Genomic DNA, 19,175 nt, shown 5'->3' on the forward strand with positions numbered 1-19,175 from the left:
GGTCACTAATATGAAGACCCAACCAATTAAGCGTGATTTGAATAAAAACTGTCTTGGCCCCGCTTACACATTAACACAAGTCTCATAACGTCTAGCGAATAAATAGCGTTCATTTTATACGATAAATCTAATAGAAAATTGAAATCACTTAAAATACTGCTGTACTTGAAATGTATCGGGTGTCAAACAGAATAATTGCTGCGTAAAGGGTTTTTCTCCCCATTCACAGGTTTATTTACATTCATCTAGACATAATTTCCATTAATTAGTCATTTGAAAACACCTATATTCCGTTCGTAAGTTGATTAGACTTTCCTGAGTATTTACTTTGATGTCGATGAATACTTAAGCTTCCAAGATGAACTTTATTTGAGTATCTTGATAAAAAGTAACCCAATTCCGACTTACTTCCTAAATTTGCGGTGGAAAATGGTTGTGTGAAACTCCTGAGATGTTAAAAAATAATTTCAAGAAGATAGTGAATAAATGAGTAAACAAAACCTTCTTACATTTGATTTTAAAAAAAATTCACAGACCAAAAATGCTTTGTATTTGTCCGCTACTAATACAATTCTGGCCGATATATTGTTTAGTAAAATAAGCTCTCGAAACACGTGTATTTTTCGGTATGTAAACAAGAGCAGTCAGTTCTCTAACGCATCGCAGCATTGGGTGTTTATTTGGTCATGCGTTGTCATCCCGAAAGCTGCTAGGTGTCCCTTTTGTTATATCTCAATGGCTTAGCTGCAAATCATACATAACATATCCTCGGAACATCAGGGTGAGTTCACTCTTCGGTAAAAACACCGGAATTGTGGTGTTTTGGAGCCCCTAAACATATGAATCATATGACCCTTATTGTTTTGCATGGGGCCACCCAATAGAGAGCCATCAAATGTATCCGGGTAAAGAACCCTTCGATTAACGAGAAGTTGGTTGTTTTTAATGAGGTGCTGTAGGTAAGGCAACAGCTGTTCCAACTTAGATACACGGATGTGCATGTGCACACGGTTGGACGCCGCATGGCGAACGAAAGGACGGGTGGACGAACAGCTTGACTAGTGGGACCCAGCGAGGGTTGCGTGAAGCACGTGAGGGAAGGCAGAATACCTACGGGAAGGCAACAACAACAACCACCACTCCTTTTGCTTCTCCTGTACTCCCCCACTCCCCCATTCCGCCTCCCTCCCCCACTCTCACTCGCCTGCACTCCACCCCACCCTGGCAAAGCCCTGCACAGCACGGTCCGTCATTTGCATCAATGGGGAAACTAAGTTAAATGTGTACACAGTCAGCAGCAGTCATGATCGGCAAGCTTGTACGAAGCGGCAACACCAACTGGTGTCGGAAATCACTTCACATACACATACATTCAAGCTTGTGGGTATATATACATACACTTCAGAAAATAGCACAACAGTTGTTCACACAAGATACTACCAAGTGTCTGTCTATTCCACCAATTCTCCCTTTTGGAGTACCCTTGTACCCTCTTGTTGCCTGTCTGTCCCGAGAAATGTGATGTAACATAATCAACAATCGCTGGTACGCTTATCTCTTCGCGTCACTTATGGATGTTTTCATGCGGCACCAAACTGGATCACAATGCAATTGTCCGATTTTGAGCCTATGGAGCGTACGCATAAAGAGGAAAAGCCAAAGTTGAGAACAATCATGTGTTTAGATTTAAATAACAGTTTCGATGCCCATAAATAATTTTGAGCCTTCTTGGAGTTTCTAAAAGCTAACCAAAAGGCGTAACGTATAAAGTCGATTTTCGCAATAAGGATCCAACGGTGTTTCCTTGATTTTAATTTTAATGTAGTATTATGTTGGGATTTAATTTTATTTATTCAGGGTGTACATGGCTTAAAAATTGTGTTGATCTGTTCAAGAAGATATAATGTCTGATTTAGAATTTTTTATCCAAACCGAATTACTACAATATGTTTGATAAATGATATTACGGCAGTGCTTTTTCGGTAATTTGTTTGTCCAACATTGGTAAGTGCTTTGTATCGGAGGCATGCAAGGGTCCTTCCAGAGGAAGCCTTGCAACAGTGCGTGCACTTGCCCCAAATTGGGGTAGAGAATAAAGGTGTAATTTAAAGTACACGCGACCAATGCAGCTGGATTGGGCTGGCCACAACGGGATGCAGAAACCTCTTTCCCATATGCAATTATAAGGCCCTGAGTTTACTGCCCCCTTTTCACGGGCAAACATCTTAATCGCCTTTATGAAGATAGCGTAAAGAAAAGTTACATTACAAACGGTTCACGAATAGTACTAGTCGATGCACACTCGAGGTGAGAGACGAGATTTAAATGTGACAACTTGCCTGCCACGCAAAACTTCAAAAGTGATGCTGCCTAAACTGTTATTGTTTGTGCTTTATTACAGGGAGAAATGGTTAATTGTGCAACACTATTATGAAGACGTAATATATATAGCAATGAATCAATGATCAATGAGCAATGAAGTTAAGATGGTCAAAAATGGACAAATTATCCTGTTTACAGAGAAATGACCAATGACAACACATACATTTTTTCAGACTCTGGAAAGGTAAAAAACAACCTTTGGATAAATTATCTCGAATTGAAACTGCTAAAAAGGAGTGTTTGAATGGCGATGTGGTGATTCGGAAAACGATATTTGAGTAAGTTACTGAAATGCATTTTATTGACTTAGAGCTGTGGCTCTTCTAGCACCAACCCTTGGCTCTTGCGTCTCTACGTTAAACAGCTTCAGGAACAGTGGTAACTACTTTTCAACTCTGATCAAAAAGTATCAATAGTATGATCGGTTATTTCATCAACCCAAATTCATCCACTTTTAGATGTAATTTTAAACATGCTGAACTGTTGGATACCACAAGTAAGTGATTTTTTCGCGTCAAATGGATGCTATGGGTTTTTTATCTACCCAGTGCTGTCCACTACGAATTTTCCCACTAGCCAAAATTCCGGCAAATAGTACGTTTTATGTCCTTCAGAAAAAACAAAACAACAATCACCTAAATCGACTAAACAAAGTGGATAGATCAACGGCAGAACTATCACTCACGCGAAATTTTTTTACGAATATGAAATTACGCAAAAATGGTAACAGATCGGAATCATTGTTCGCTTCATCTAATGATGATATGAACGTATTCCTGGTACATTAATCTGAATCCAACACTCAGCATGCCAGGAAATTCCGAACAAATCTTCGTAAGTTTAGATGTAGGGTCCGAGACTGGCAAGTTCTCCTTCACAAATGCCTTGTTGTGCAGATATAGAGGGATTAAAAGTGGGTAGTAAAAACCATTAGTAGGACCTTCTTGAAGAGTAAACTCACATTCTTCCTTGTTTTTAACTATCAAGCTGCATCATTCTGAAAATTAATTTCATGAACTACTATTGAATTGCTAAATCCAAATTAACGAAAGGTCATACGACTATGCATCAATCAGAGGTGTTAAAATATGGCTGAAAATGCCTGAGTTATTAGCGTTAATCTCAAATGAATTGGCCTTTTATTCTGTTCAAGAAAGTGGGGACTTATTCACCGTGGTACCGTGCTTCTACCTGCACCCCAATTACGTAAAGCGTCTTAAAGAAGTGCGGTGGCATTTTTGAAATTGCATTAAAATACGGTGCTCCATCACGGCATCGCAACAATGAGAACCTTCAAGTACTAGTTAAGCTTCACGTGAAATAACCCATAATACATTTCAGCATCTGTCACGCTTTACTCTGAGTGATTCTAAAGTTATTGTAAATGCCTACGTGAAAGTGAACTTGATGAATGATTCAAAGGACTGAAATTGTCTAATTAGGCAAGCGTCCAACCATGGATGTGTGCGTGTGCACGCAAAAGGGTAGGATGACTCACTAGAATCGAAGCAGGCCACCTTGGTGTGCTCGGGAGTCTGGTTGGCGCTGGGAATTGAGTGCCCGCCGGCCACGGAGGGCCCTACGCCGCTGTCCATACTGCTTTGGTGCGAGTGCTGCGCCGAGGAGATTTGCTGGGTGGCCACGGATCCGCTGACACCGTACTCACCGGTCGTGGGGGCGGTGCCGGGGGGTGGCATGGAGGACTGCGAGAGGAGGGGGAGGAGGGGTGTGGTGCAGAACATTTGCTGGAGGTGTGGAAGAGGCGTCTCACCAGTGCCGCGGCTCAGCGACAGCTCCTCCATGTCCTGAGCCAAGTGGCCCGAGGAAGTTGCAGGAAGTGGTTCACTCGAGGGAAACAATGTCGCCCCGTAACTAGGGTGGTGCAGCCTCGTGAGGGAGGAGCTCGGACCGAGAGCGTAGCCGCCCGACCCACCTCCGCCACCGCCGCCCATACAGGAGTCCGCGTTGCCTGACACACCACTCACTGTCATAGGGACTGGCTGACTTGATGATCTACAAAGCAAATGCCGAAAGTCTATCTGCACACAAATTGAACGCAACTTTGTTGTCATGAAATTTGTGATGCTGCGGGAAGATGGAGACGATTTGGTTAAACTATTAATGGCTTAAAATTTTTGTTCGGGCATAATTCAGCTCTGTTGATGATAAGCTATGCAGCCAATTTAGATGTTTTCAAAATCAAAACTTTAGTGACATGATCACTATTTTAAACAAGTGCAACATTGCGCTGTGCTTCAGGCCATCATGCCATGATCCCTATAATTGAGCTGTTGATGGCTCTGACAACACCATTCACGCTTCAAAAACTTAGCCCATAAACATTTGTCTACAAGGCTACGCATTGCCATTGAAGGGCGACGCAATAACGAGAATACCAGATCAAAGAAATGTAAAAAAAAAAAAAAAAAAAAAAAGACAAAAGAGCTATTTTCATGCATGGCTTGAGTGAAACTACCAATAACACCATTAACTATACGTCAATCAAGAAACAAATAGTCACAAAATACAAGACTAGTGAAAGAAATTGTTATTTTTAAGCAGTTTAAAAATTTCACCATCACCCCTTTTAGCATTATAGCGTTCCTATGCATACCCAAACCTCCCTTATTTAAAGTCAGACGCCAGTTTGTAAAACAGTGGCCAAAAAATGTCACATCTTGTGTTTCTTCAAAGAAAGTACTGTTTTTACCAGGAAAGACTGATGATCTGTAAGTGGACACACCACCCAAAGCACATTGGTTCGCTAAGGAGTTGCTATCGTCGAGTTGCATGCACGACAAATTCACATGAAAGTACAAATTGAGTCCCTCTACAATGTGTCCCTTATTACTCGAACATGATCAACAATTTTGGATATGCATAATCCAGAAAATCTCAAGAAAGTGGTGTACCTGTTATATCAAAACATTGAGGTGCACATTTGGCTAGACAAAGAAAGAGTGTTACTAAATTTGCCCTTAGATAAAGCCTACGCCTATTTTAGGACGGCATTTATCAAGAAATATTGGACAATTTGTCGATTATGGTCGTACTTTTTTTAGCTACAAACTTACAGTCGCAAAACTGTCGCACAATCCTCAATTCACTACGAAATTCAATAGTTTGTGGAAAAAACACTGTACTTAGGGCAGCTGAAATTGAACTGCGTTTGAATACTACGCATACTGAAGTGAATCAAAACCCATTTAATTTCGTTCGGGTAGCGCGATCAAATTTGTAAAGGTTTATTCAATTGAAATGATCTTCTAAACTAACCTCCACAAACGTCGCATAGTTATGCACTAAGCCGAGTGACATTTTGGGTACTTTTCCCACCAAACAAATTGTGTACTGAAAGCTATTCCTTTGGAAATTTGGCAGGGTACATTTACTTTTCACATAATATAAATGCTATTCATAGAACATGGGGTACATCTACAAATCCCTGTTTCTACTCACATCTTTTCTTTGGTTAAATGTCAGTCAAGGTAGAAAGTCACCAAAAAATTCTAGTTTATTCATTTTCCCAAATTCGTTTTCCGTCCTTAGCTTTGGTCTCATGCGCGATGGCGGAGCAATGCAGCATCGCATCCTTGAATGAGCTTAAGAAATTTACCGAAAATTCAAGTTAAAAAGTTACAAAGCAACTAACCTAGACGCTATAGTGACATCACAGGCCAGATGGATTTAGAATTTTGGGTAAACTTAGGGTTCGTATTCATTAAAAGAGTATGACAAAAAAAGATTACTTGTTTTGGTTTGTTCAGCTTGATCGATTGTGCAAAACTCATTAGCACTATGTACATATTTCACAATAATCTCCATCGTCGTACACAAATCTACGAGCATTTTTAGCATATCATGAAGTTTGCCTCAAATGATTCTTAATAGCGAGAATAGATTTTCAACAAAAAGCAATGCAAAAGAAGTTCTGTAAGTCACTATTTTGGTAATTTGGTAAATCAAATAAAACCTGTCAGACCTCCATGAATGAATGATTTGGAGAATAGAAGGCAAGAATATATCTATCGCCAAATTAAATTATGGAGCACGAGATGTAAAAGGGGTCAAGAACTTCGAGACTTTAGCTTCAAAGGCTTGCACTTTATTGATACAAGTGATCTGACTCGTCTCCAGTACCATTAATCAACGCGCTCATGCAATGCAAGATCTAGGAGGTCGATCTGGAGCCACCAACTCCACTTTCCATTTTTGTGCACAATACAAAAAGAGATCTCTCATTCAATGCTTAATGGCAACCTATACTCTTACATTCCACTGAATTTCATGTATAAAAATTGTGCACTCCATTTTGTGAATTTTAATAGCAAAACATTGATCTTTGAATAAATCAATATAAGTTTCCAAGTTTAGAGTTATCTGGACCAAACTTTGGAAGGATGTGAAGGGAGCTGGTGAGCAACTTGACAGTCAGTGGATATTCAAACATCAATTAAATCACTAACCTACTTTTTGTCCAGTTTACAATAAATTCAGTTTCCCTTGAGGGCTAAAAATAAGCTTCTAGAGCAACTTTGAATTTCAAATAACTCATTGATCCTATAATGGTCCCCATTTTGTTTGGATCCAAAACTTCTCGTTCTTAGTTTATTTTAAATAATCTTAAGTTCATGCTTTAAGAAAACCCTAAGATTACAAAGCTGAACCATACGATCTATGGGAATTTTTTGTCCAGTAAGAAATATGTTAGATTTCACTTGAACAAAACGCAGAACTATGACTTTCTACCATTATATATGGAAGAAATGAAACAAGTATCAAAGTATGAGATATGTGAAAAAACGAGGATATTTTAAAAATTACTTGAAGTGTGTCTTTAGCGAGGCCTTATATAGGTGGAAGCAAAAAGAATGGTAACTGCTCTTTCAAGAGCTATTTGAAAATAAATGTATTAGCTTGACTTTTACGTATTGTAAAGTCAAAACGCTTTTTTCGCACATTAATGCACCAAACTGATTTTTTCAAATCCATAGCAATTCAATAGTCATACTATTAGGACCTTCGTGAATTTATTTATCGGCATACTTGTGCCATTCCTGAATCAAATATTTTTATTGTTTGCTATTTAAAAATCGAAGTGAGTGTATGTGTAAAAGAGATGGGGGATGAAGGAAGAGACACGTAGAAGCTTACTTGGTATGCGCGATGTGCTGCTGTTGTTGCTGGTGCTGTTGTCGCGACGCCATCGGCTTAGAGCCCTGAGGGGGAAGGAGGTTCATGGGGAGGGCACGCGGCGTAGGCGCCACGTGTGTCATGGCGAAAGGTCCCGGATGCTGCATTCGCGGCACTGAGGCCGGTCTAACGCCTCCCCCTCCGGCACCTCCCGAGACCAACTGACCGGCTGCGTTGCCTGGAGAACCAGGCAACGTGGAGCAGCAACTAGTGGGCTCACCTCCTCCACCTACACCACTCATTCCCGCCGAGTCAATTGGAGATAGCACTGATATCGGAGAAGCTGGTAATTGCCGATGGCCCTTCCAATAAAAGTCAAAGTTTTTACTTGTCGTAACAGTATAAATGTCTTGTTTTCCGGATATAAACTTGCCAAAAGCATGGATATTTGATATCCATATCGATGCAAATTTGGCAAAAAAAGTAACGATAGATATACGCAATGCTTTGAAGTGTTTGGCTAATTTAGGGAATCTCTCACTCACGAATGACTTCTTAAAGTAGTGAAAAATCCTGTGTTTAGGATAAAACAATGCTCACCTCCAAGGAATGTGTCTTTAATTTCTGGCGTCTCGCATAGTTTACATGAATTTGATCTAATTCCTCTATCGTCATGCCCCATTTCTGTTCGTCCGGAGGGATCCGCGGGTCGAACCTTAACACTAGGCTAGGTAAATAAAATGTACCATGTGGTTTGTTTTGTTTCGTGGTTAAGAAAGTAAACTTGTTTATTTTCATTAATTGCCATTTGAAACTCTGGCGGTAGCTCACATATTGGTGATGTAAGGCTATCAGTCTGTCGCGCATCAGAGAAATGAAAGGAGCTGCAAAGATAAAATTTAAAAAAATCAAATACCCCCTGCTTGTGTGTTGTACAAATCCTGCGTTGCATAATACAGAACTTTCCTTTGGATTGCGGTCTAAGTTCTGAGTTGTATCTAAACTCTTTTGCCTGTTATGGTCTATGGGTTCGGAGAGATATGCAGCGTTAGTGCCAATACAAGAAGGCGAGGAATTTGACTTTCTGTGCGAAATACAAAATCCGTCTTGATTATTCTCCATTGAGGGATCAGAACACCTTGAATGCTCCTTCGTTGGTGGAATCCAAAATGATTTTGGAAAATTGCGCTCATCCATTGGCTTCGTAGCCTTACTCGAGTCTCGGTTAAATAATTCCTGAATTCCATCATGAGCGCATTCAAAAATCCGGACGCGAGGAGGGGGAACCCGGGATTCACTTTTTTCTTCCATTAAGACATATATTGCGAAAGCTCAAGACCGAAATGCACACAAGATATTTGTTCGTTGATGACCTTACAGCTAAGTAGATTCAAACAAACGTAAGTAATCAAAAAAATTGGAAAGTTAATTTCTTAAAATCGCATAGCTGCAATTAAATAATAAAATCAATAATTAAAGACGCTGTATGGTACGCAAAAGATTATAGGGATTAAGTAAGTCAAATACACACACCCATGAAGTATTTTCCAAATACTCGTTTTTTACAATCAGCAATGAAAATTGTCAAAACAAATTTTATTTGCTATGGTTTAGATAAGGTCTAGCCACACGTGTGAAGCTCATATTTTGCGTTTTTAAGGGATTGTGCAATTGCACAAATTATTACAGAAATGATAAGACAACTGTGAGACGAGGGTCGTAGGTCTTTTCTTCCCTGCTTTTTGTACTCTTAAAACAAATGAGTTAGTTTAGCTTTGACATATTAAAGGAAGTGAGTAGGGAAAACTAGTGTAGGGTTAAGTGGAGTGAGGATCCGCAAAGGCGTCGACTCTGTCACGAAAATTGATTTGTATCTATGCCTTTCCTCTAAAAGAAACATTAAAACAGTGTAAATATTGCGCAGCAGCCGAACAATTCGTTTCGGGCTGAAACATTAGGCGCTAAAATGAATAACTGTCACTAAAACCGCATGCTTCCGTGATTTTGGTTCTGATTCAATTGGTAGTAGTCTTTTATTTCGCCTGTAGCGTTCTGAGACTCCCTGAAGACGAAAGAAGATACAATACTCGGGCAGAATATATATTTAGCACGGAGAAGGTGTCTGGGCTATTGGCATGGCCCAAAAGGCCAGCCCACCCAGCGAGGTACAAGGGAGCTAATTCAAAGTACAAAAGTGGCGCCTCACCAGAACCGATGGATAAACCGCTATCGTATTACACACCTTTTGGTAGTTAATTAACAGAAACATTTTAAATTTTGTCCTTAATTCTGGATATCCTCTAACACATTTGCTTAATTGCAGATTATATAGTTAATGGAATCTTTGAAGTCTGTACAATTTTTGGCCGGGAACTTTATTTACTTTTCTGTATTAAATTAATAATCGTTTGATGTGGGATTGCGTTGTAAAATGTATTGGTATTTCTCTAAACTTAGAGCAATATTAGACAAATGTTATTTTTGACAATAAAACCATAATTATTTTTAGTATATTGTCACTGGATGTTGCCATTCGCATATTTTATTTTCTTGCTGATCTATAGCGCGTTTTCAAGTTGCACCAGTCTACTGGCCCACAGTCTCACCACTGCCGTTGCGCGACAAATTGATTGAGGTTTGTCGTTGACTGCCCCACGTCATTGTAATCTTGTGCAACTTTGTCGGAGTGCCCTTATTATTTGCGCAAAATTTTAGCGCACTTCTCTGGTTTAATTACTAGTTGTCCCGTTATTTCATTTCCTTCCTGAACACTTGAATGTACTCCCCAAACACCTTAGTCGCAGGAATCCTAGCTGGATTTTGTTAGTGCAGAAGAGCTATTCATGATGTAAAATTGTACACGTTATGCTAGATCATACGAATTATTCGCGATTCAATCACGTGCACCATGTCGAGTACCGTAATTTTGTTTTTTGCAATGTTATACATTTGTGTGCCTAGTGTTTACCCTTGCCCGCTCTTCGTTTTTATACATTGATTATCTTTTCCGTAGATGACTCAACAGCAACAACAGCAAAACTTTGTTAAATTGATTGTCGCTGGTGTTGGCGGTGTGGGCAAGAGTGCTCTCACGCTCTACTTCATGTACGATGAATTTGTCAAGGACTATGAACCCACACGGGCGGACTCCTACCGAAAGAAGATATCGTTCGGTAGTGAGGATGTTCAACTACATATTCTCGACACTGCCGGTAAATTGGTTGCATCTTAAATGCATTGCACTTTTCTTCCAAACTTGCTCCACATTACCTTTTTACGAGAGCTTACCGTTCATCGCATTTCGTCCCATTCAATATTATTGTAGCGAGGCAGATCTGATGCCAACAATCACATTGGTGTTGTTTCATTTGCAGGACAAGAAGACTATGCAGGCATTCGAGATACTTTCTATCGCAATAGTGAGGGATTTCTCCTCGTCTTCGATCTCACCGACAGACAGTCGTTCATTTCTTTGGGTGAATTTGTGTGAGTCTGTGTGAATATTTGCTTGGCTTTGTGTCTGATATGCAACTTGTTCACGAGCACTCATAACGCATACCTATGCATACAACCAACGTGTCAGTGCAGTGACTTAATTTTTTTGTATCTTGTGGAATCGTCGAGCAGTTTATTAGTGTGCGAAAGGCATGCGAATGCAACTGTTGTTGCACATTTACGCTGCCCTAATTGTGTTTTGTCCTTTTTCCACTGACTATTATGCTCGTCCACTTAAAATTTTCATGCCCATTCGCGGCATCTGTTATCAAATGACATAATCCATTATATCATCTCAAGCCGTCTGATACTACTTCTGCAATGAACGTCATTTGCCATTCGTGTTTTTCATTTCTGAGGTCAAATGGACATAGTTTTGAATCTGTAGAAAAACATTGTGATTTTTTCAATTTTTATTGGTGATTATTGAAAACCCTTCGGACTTCGTCGGCAACTGTGGGTCGTAGAGAAACCGTGAAGATTGTATTTAAAATAGCGTTAGTGGGGCTTCTGATGCGCTCAATGCAATTCTCATGATATCTTCAAATTTGAAGTTTCTCCCTAAACAATGGTACTTTTGATGATAAGAATACCATGGTCTCATAACCTGTATCGAGTATCACAAAGAGGTTTGATGTTTCATTTCATAAATACTAAAGATTTGAAGACTGCTGTTTCTTGTGTGTATCTTTACTAATATCTTGACTTTTTTGCCTCGTAAAATATTTGCCTCAAAAGATTCCTTGCTGCGTCTTGCTCACACAGCGTATTTAAGTGAGAGCCTTCGTGAGGCGTTGGAGGGGAACCGATTTGAACGGCTTTGGCGACGGTGGCAGAGGCAACGTGGACCACGTGAGCACTCGGGCGTGCGAAAGCAGATGTGGTGGTGCATGCATGTGTGGGCGGGCATGGCATGCGGTTGCTGTGCTCCGTCATTCAAGAGCATTGATCCATAGCTCATCAAATGGAATGTATAGCCTGTGCAACAAATTGTGTGGGAGCTCAAAAATCCGCTTCTATCACATGGCGCCTTCTCGTCTCTTTTATTTAATTTCTTCGTTTTTTCGGATCGAATCATGACCTTAGATTCTCATTTCAAAATCCGACACGTTTTCAGCAGCTTTTCTGTCGAGGGTGGCGTTAAATGGGGTTATTTTGCCAGAGGAAGTGGTTCATTGCTTTTAAATGTCACTGACATTCAAATGATTCCGCTTTAATTCGTTTCGATGAGATTGGAGTTAAACAGTGCAGTTATTTTGTTTTCCTAGCGATGCCACCAAGTGGACCAAGGATGTAGCGGTTTCATAGCCTATATTTTAGGGCATCATTGATTACATTCTAATTTCGGCTGTCTAGCAATTAATGAATTCGGTAACGGTAACTTCAGTGTGATAACTGTCGATGACAATGTTTTATATTCTCTCGAACGATCTAGTTATCCGTTTACTCCTCTCAGCTTACCCTGATTAAGGTTATAAGAGTTGCAAACAACTTACGCCATTGTCACCCTGGTTAGCTTAATGACGAGAAAACGTCGCAAATGCATTCTACTTTAACAATTTTATTTGTCAACGTTTTGCGTATTTTATCATTCCTTCCGTTTACACGTGAACTCAATTGATGACAATAATCCATTTGGTCGTATAAATTAGTAAATACACAATTTTTTTAAGTTTATTTGCATGGTAGGAGGTTAGCTGTGCATGCGTATGTGTGGAGAGGTATATGACGCCTGTTTACATCGGCTTAGCGTGAACTTTGAGACCGACTGAGTCGCCTCATGTTTATTCTGTTTCACACCATCAACGGCGCAACTGCATATAATCTGCGTGTGTGTTTGTGTGTACTACTTTCGTATGCGTTCGATATCAACATGCTTTGGGAGATACCATGCGCTCTTACGCTTTGCAGTAGGGTCGAATTCATCTCTGCCTGGCGCTTTGTCTCTTACCTCACACGCCCTGTCCCCGTCCACATTCATTAAAACAACAACAGCAACTCCCTTTCTAGCTCTATCAACTCCTACTCGGTTCATTTTTTTTATTTTTGGCAGGGCGTTGATCTGGAGAAATGAAGTTACGATCATACACGCATATGTGCTTCCAACTAACCTATTGTATGCTAATCTAGTTTCGAGTAGCAAATCGACGTGAAGAGTCATGTGGCATTGGCTAATCGGGAAATATACTTAATATTCGACATCCCCTTTCGTTAATGCGTAATTCCATGCTAAAGGCATTTGTGAGGCCATGATTTCACTTTAGTTCCTCAATTCCAATCCTCACTTTTGTTGTACAGGATGTTGAGCTGATGTCCCATTTCATCTCATCTTCCCTTCGATTCGATTTTTCATTGCTGAACTTTTTATCAGAAATTTTGAACGGTTCTGCTTTTTCCCTTTTTTACAAATGGGATTTGCTAATGTAATGTGGAAAGCCGAGTTCTTTCATTTATTCTCTCTTCGGAACTTGCGTATGGTATTAACCAAATGCCCCCGATATACTAGTAGTGTTAGGCAGTAGTTTATGGGGATATTTTTCCTCTAATGCCTCTTCACGTCCCTGAGATTCCAGAGGTCTTTTGGTTTAGGGATCAGATTTTGCGTGTGAAGCGTTCCGATAGGGTGCCAATGCTGATCTGCGGTAACAAGGTGGACCTGACAGAAAATCGGAGGGTATCGCAGGAAGAAGCGGAAGATTTCTGTCGCAAATGCCATGTCCCCTACCTCGAGACGTCCGCTAAGACCAATACAAATGTCGAAAAGGTACTACTGAACTGCAATAGTCTCTTTTCTCTAGTTTAAGTATGAACTCCCCTTGCACGTTCCGTTCTTTTTCCTTTTGCGGTGAAGATTGAAAGAATCTTTGGCAGCAAAACCATGTGATTATCGTACTATAGTTGTTCAAGAGCAATTGGAAGTACTTAGTACCCAACTCACCTTTGAAAGTGCGAAATGGGTTTGCGTGAAACTAAACTTGAATGCCGCTAGAAAATTTACGTTAATTTTCAGAATTTTATCTTTTTTTTAATTTGGTGCGTTTCAGATATCTTCATAATAGTGAGGTACATGCCTGCAAACTTCAGGCATTTGGAATTAATTTTCCCGAAGTATATGTGCTTATCATTCATTTTGACTTGAACATCATCTTTCACCAGTTTACTGTACAGTCCTCTTAGAGAAAGTGTATCATAATGAGCAGAATTTCTGCTCGGCACTGGTTTCTCATCTGAGCTAACTATCCACTTGACATCACAATGGCTTTTGTGGCAGCAGCAATGGTAGATTACGGATTAGTGCTAAACCAATCATCCATACCGTTTCGGATTTAGCGCGTGATATCACTGTATTTCGCCTTGAAAAATTCCTCATTTGGTCTTAGATTGTCAATGATTGTAATGTCTGGTATCGATTGTAGGCCTTCCTCACCCTCGCCCGAGAGGTTTACCAACTGAAAGTGGCTCAGAGACAGCAGCACCAGCCCGGACAGCCCGCCAAGCAAGGTCACAAAAAGAAGAGATGCAAGATTTTGTAAATTGTCACCTCAGCATTCCGAACTCCCTATTTCCCCAATTGCTTTTGCATCCCACTTCTTCCTCACTTTCTTTTTGCTTCATACCTTCCACTCTGCTTGCATCCCTCCCTTTCAGTTTTCCTTTCCTTCCTTGTGTTCCCTCTTCTACTCTGCCTTTAACTCATTGTGTCTGCTTGCCTTGTTGGGATATGGAACTTTCCTCTCTGGTCGCAACAGATTCCACTACTGTTGTTATTTCATTATTTGCGACTGATAGATAGTGTAAAATGACCCTTTGAGTTTCCCTTTTTCTTTCTGGGATTATTTCGAGGGCTCCGGGAGGGTAACTATTGGTATGCGTATGCAGATGCATTCATACCGCCTTGTCTTTTAAATGTTCTAGGTGCAAAGGATCGCAATTTACTTGGAAAAATTGCTCCTGCCAGATGCGGCATTAGGCTCGGTTAGAAGAATAAGTCTACGGTGTAGCAAAAGGCTCTGTCTTCGTGATGGCTCGTCCTTGCGTTCTATAAAAAATTCCCTGACTTGTTTTCTCGGTTTCTTGGCGTAGACACTGGTGAACATGGATAATCCTTTTGCTGCAGTGAATTGAGGTGTGAATGAATGCGGGACTCGTACCTCATAGCCAGTTGCAGCTTCGTCACCTTATCAAAAGCGCAATTGTTCTTTCCTGCTTTCAAACCGATAAAAAGCCAACTCTGTCTTGGTCTCTGTTGTTTGATGAGTGCGGACGGCGAACAGTCGTCGGTGCAGCCACAAGTAGACTGCTTTACATTTCTTGCGGATAACGTTCACAAGGCAAGATCACCGATGCTAAAAGAATTAGGAATGCTTTCCCCATAGAAACGCCCTTCTAATGCTTGCCGTTGGCATAGTGACCCATTCTACGCCTATTTTATCAAACCTGAGTAATGTTGGTCAACCAAACGCCTTCCTAGTAAGCCAAAATATTTTAAAAACATTTAACACTGTAAAAATTCGCTTACAAATATCAAAAAACCTTTATGCTTTCTAGATGCAGAATTATTTTATTGGGTAAGTTTATCAATACGCCTGTTTAAATGGATTTCGTTTGTCATGATATCAGGAATGTCTTTTCAACTTTTCATTACCTCCTCGATACGTTATTTTTTTATATTGAAGTTGCATGGCATTGCTAAACAAAAACCGACTCTCACGAACCTTTCCCAACAGTGTAAAAAAATGGAACAATCTTCGATCAACTGGTGTTGGAAAGACACGTGCAGGGGTCACTCGGTTCCATCTGATTGAAAGAGTTCATGCAAACGTTTTACAAGCTGGTATTCATAAATAGTGTGCACCTGGGTTGAGTTTTCGACTAGGCTTTTAAACAGCCCTGCAGTGTATTGCTCCATTCATCTTAATGGTAAAATTAGAAATAAGCGTGCTCGCTTTGCTGCTTGACCAAATTTTTAAAATTCTTCGAATTATTCTACCACAACTATTTTGGAATTGTAACAGTAGGAGATGTCGCCATCAAAAATTGCCTTTTCACCGCGAGGTTTTACAAGCATGGGTTTCAATTAACATGACTATCACCGTTTACTTAATATATCAGATTAGTAGGTCTCTTTTAGCTTACCTTCTTTGATTCTTGGAGAATATTTGAAGCAAATCAACGGTAGTCATAAAGCTTTTCCATCTCCAAAAAAACGCAATGTCTCAAGGGTGGGTGGGTGAGTCGCATGGAATGTGGTGCATGACGTGATGCAGCATTGTGCCACCGCTTATGCGCAATCGCATCTTTTTCTTTTTCAGACTCTGGAAAACCTTTACTGATTAACGGTGTTTGTTAACTCTATCTCATGGCCTTTCGCAGTGGTGGCCACGTCGCTACCCATATTCACTTTCATCGCCACCATTTCGTCATTTCTCTGGCTGTCCATTTCGGTGTCATAATGACAAAACTTGAGGCTGCACATTTCTACTAATACTAAGTCAGTAGGTCAGTTAATAGAAGCCCTTGCACTTATGGGACAGCTGGGAGTTGCGGGCGAAAAATTTAGCGTAATTTTTCCCTATGTCCACTCTTTCATGTACCACTAACTCCTCTTTTTGCTGATTAAATGGAGTCGTGAGAGCTAAAGAAAGTCATTTCATTCCTTTGATGACGCAAATTGAGAAGCAATCCGCACTTTGCCTTCAGACATGACCCATGCAAACCTCTGAATACTCCCACTTACTTAAAGACAAAGGTATCTCTTAGCTGTTTTGATCCTGACCATACTCACGCATATAAAAGCGAAATAGACTATAAATTAAACACCTTATACGATTCTGCAGACTATAACGCAGTATCACTATTTTATCCATCATTATAAATGTATAGAACTTGCAATGAGATTAAAAATTGACCAGAAATTTATTTATTGGCTGATTTATTATTAGTTTAGCTCCTTCTAGTAGTACAATCTAGCTTATCTTTCCAAGCAAAGACATTTCATTTGCATTCATAGATTTTTTCTAAACATATTTAATCTGAACAAGAATTTGGATTTACAGGAAGGGTTTTGATAGGAAGCGAAAAGTGCTGTTGACAAAACTACTACTAAGACTGTGATACGCATGCGATTGCCCCGGTCAGCGTGTAGTATTATCCAACTCGGCCATCTGCATTGTAAATTTACTCTATGCTCCAGCAAATTTGAAGTTTTTCATGGTCTGATGGATGTTCCAGTCTTGGTTATCTCTAATGCGGTTCTAAACCTATCTCAAAGATGTTGTTTACCTCCTTGCTCAAACAGTTCCTGGTCACAGATGCAGAATTCTTAAGCAATTTTTTAATTAAAGTGGTTTGAACATTCATACATACCTGCTTTCAAAAACAGCGATTATGCTGCGGTGATATATTTGAAATTATCACTTGTATCCTTACGGTGCAAATGCGACTGCAAAAAAAATGCGCATCTGACTGACAACAGTCCCTTTCCAAGTATTCAATTGATGTATTAAGAATAATAGATACAATATCTACATAAGTTTAGCAAAAGTCTTTATAAAACGTTGTTTCTGTAGAGTGCACTTATAGATCCGCCGAATCTGCTGAGTACTAAAAATATCGCGTTAAAACGGAGGCTGCATTTGTTTGCCTAGACACAATGTGAAATCCTTGTGTCAGGAGATCTGGTAGGGGATGACGGGAGTGTCTTTTTGCGACTGTTTGTGTGAGTTATCACTCTCAAAGATGCTTTATTTTGTTGTTTATTTCCTGGGAAAAAAACCGGTGGACAAAAGCTCATTTTAACGTCTTGCCTAGCTCAAAGCCACCCACTCCGAAATTGTGACTGATTAGAAGGGCTGATCGACGGTAGTTTTGCGTGTTTGCAACTCTTAGTAATTATGTGCGTAGAGGGACTGTGGTTAGACATTCATAAATCTGTCGTCTTTCATTTTCAGAAAAACAACAAGCAAAAGACGCTTTGTGCGCGTAAGTGGCGCTTCAATATAATTATTTCGCTTTTCTAGTCAAAGAGCAGTGGAGGTCGAGCGAGCGCGATTACAGGTCGGATGTGTAAAAAAGGAGAAGCGGCAGCGACTATTCCCGATTATTTTTCTTAATGGATAAGGACTTCGCTGTTGCACCAGATTACGTTTGATAGCAAGGCCCCGGACAGCACTCCTTTTAAATGGGTTTTGAATATTTTTATATTTAAATACTTTTATCAATGGTATTTTGAGCGATGGATTGCATATAATGTATTCATTTACGCAAAGGTTGCGAAATATCTGACAACTGGATCACCGCCGCTTTGATTGGATAATCAAATGAACTCCCATGATGCCGCTTTTCTGCTTACCATACCACTATTCAATTCACGGAAGTTATAAAAGCTGCAAATACTTATAAATGAGTACGAATGCTATTTGTTGTATCCAGTTTGCCTTGCAAAGGATATTTTTGTTGCCAACATTGCAATGTTATGTGCTGTTTTGCCACGCGAAGTCGGCTAAACCAGCTTAAATAAGCTGATAACGGTCTTTGTAATGCATTGAAGCAATAAAGAGGGGTCAATGAAACCTCTATGATAGTGCTTATTTTCCCAAGTTCTTGGCCACCTTTGTTGCAATTTATCTGTGTTGGCCACTCAAGTATACATCGTGTACACTTGAACTAAGCCCACATTTTAAATGTTCCAAAATGCACAGAACGTGTGGTGGGAAGCCTTGGTGCATCGGTGCGTTCAACTTTGCCTACCTCTCGTCTCATCCCTCCTTCCCTCGTCCACTACAGAAGATTCCGATTACGTTGTGGCTGTCTCAGTTGACATCTCAGCTAAGTTAACGATGAAAGTTCGTATGTCTACTGTGTCTACTCCACTAATTTTGCGAGCAAAACACCAGGTCTGTTTTATAAGCTTATGTTGTGTTACCCGAAGTTTTCCTAATTTTATCTTCCAAAAATGCTCATTTGATAATTTCAATCATTATGTAAATCTATTATCCGCTTGATGGCGTATTCTGGTATTTTCGCTATTTACTTTCCTTAACCTGTTCTAGGTCGACCAATCAACCGGTAAAGCCTTGGTCCCTTTGGATTAATTGTGTTTTGAATATATTTGAATTACTAATCATTTATGCCACCTTTTTTCCCAAATTGTAAACTACACTGTG

At 40.0% G+C, this 19,175-nt stretch overlaps 2 protein-coding genes across 2 annotated transcripts; one reads left to right on the forward strand and one right to left on the reverse strand. All coding sequences in view use genetic code 11, as the record gives it.

Moving 5' to 3' along the window:
* Nucleotides 1-2,922: 2,922 nt before the first annotated feature.
* EGR_00065 (hypothetical protein) lies at nt 2,923-8,826 on the reverse strand (the record flags this gene model as incomplete). The annotated part of the gene is given in 6 exon segments (XM_024489314.1): nt 2,923-2,990; nt 3,881-4,395; nt 7,537-7,877; nt 8,116-8,242; nt 8,262-8,399; nt 8,432-8,826. The coding sequence occupies 6 exon segments, from the start codon at nt 8,824-8,826 to the stop codon at nt 2,923-2,925; spliced, it is 1,584 nt and encodes a 527-aa protein (XP_024355992.1).
* Nucleotides 8,827-9,729: 903 nt separating this feature from the next.
* On the forward strand, nt 9,730-19,081 carry EGR_00066 (Ras-related protein O-RAL; the record flags this gene model as incomplete). The annotated part of the gene is made up of 9 exons (XM_024489315.1): nt 9,730-9,763; nt 10,080-10,150; nt 10,529-10,727; nt 10,890-11,001; nt 13,600-13,774; nt 14,427-14,539; nt 17,961-17,991; nt 18,711-18,858; nt 19,062-19,081. 9 exons carry the CDS (start codon nt 9,730-9,732, stop codon nt 19,079-19,081), a joined length of 903 nt encoding a protein of 300 aa, XP_024355993.1.
* Between the last annotated feature and the right edge of the window lie 94 nt (nt 19,082-19,175).

Source organism: Echinococcus granulosus (assembly GCF_000524195.1).
Source record: "Echinococcus granulosus chromosome Unknown EG_S00001, whole genome shotgun sequence".
Lineage (NCBI taxonomy): Eukaryota > Metazoa > Platyhelminthes > Cestoda > Cyclophyllidea > Taeniidae > Echinococcus > Echinococcus granulosus.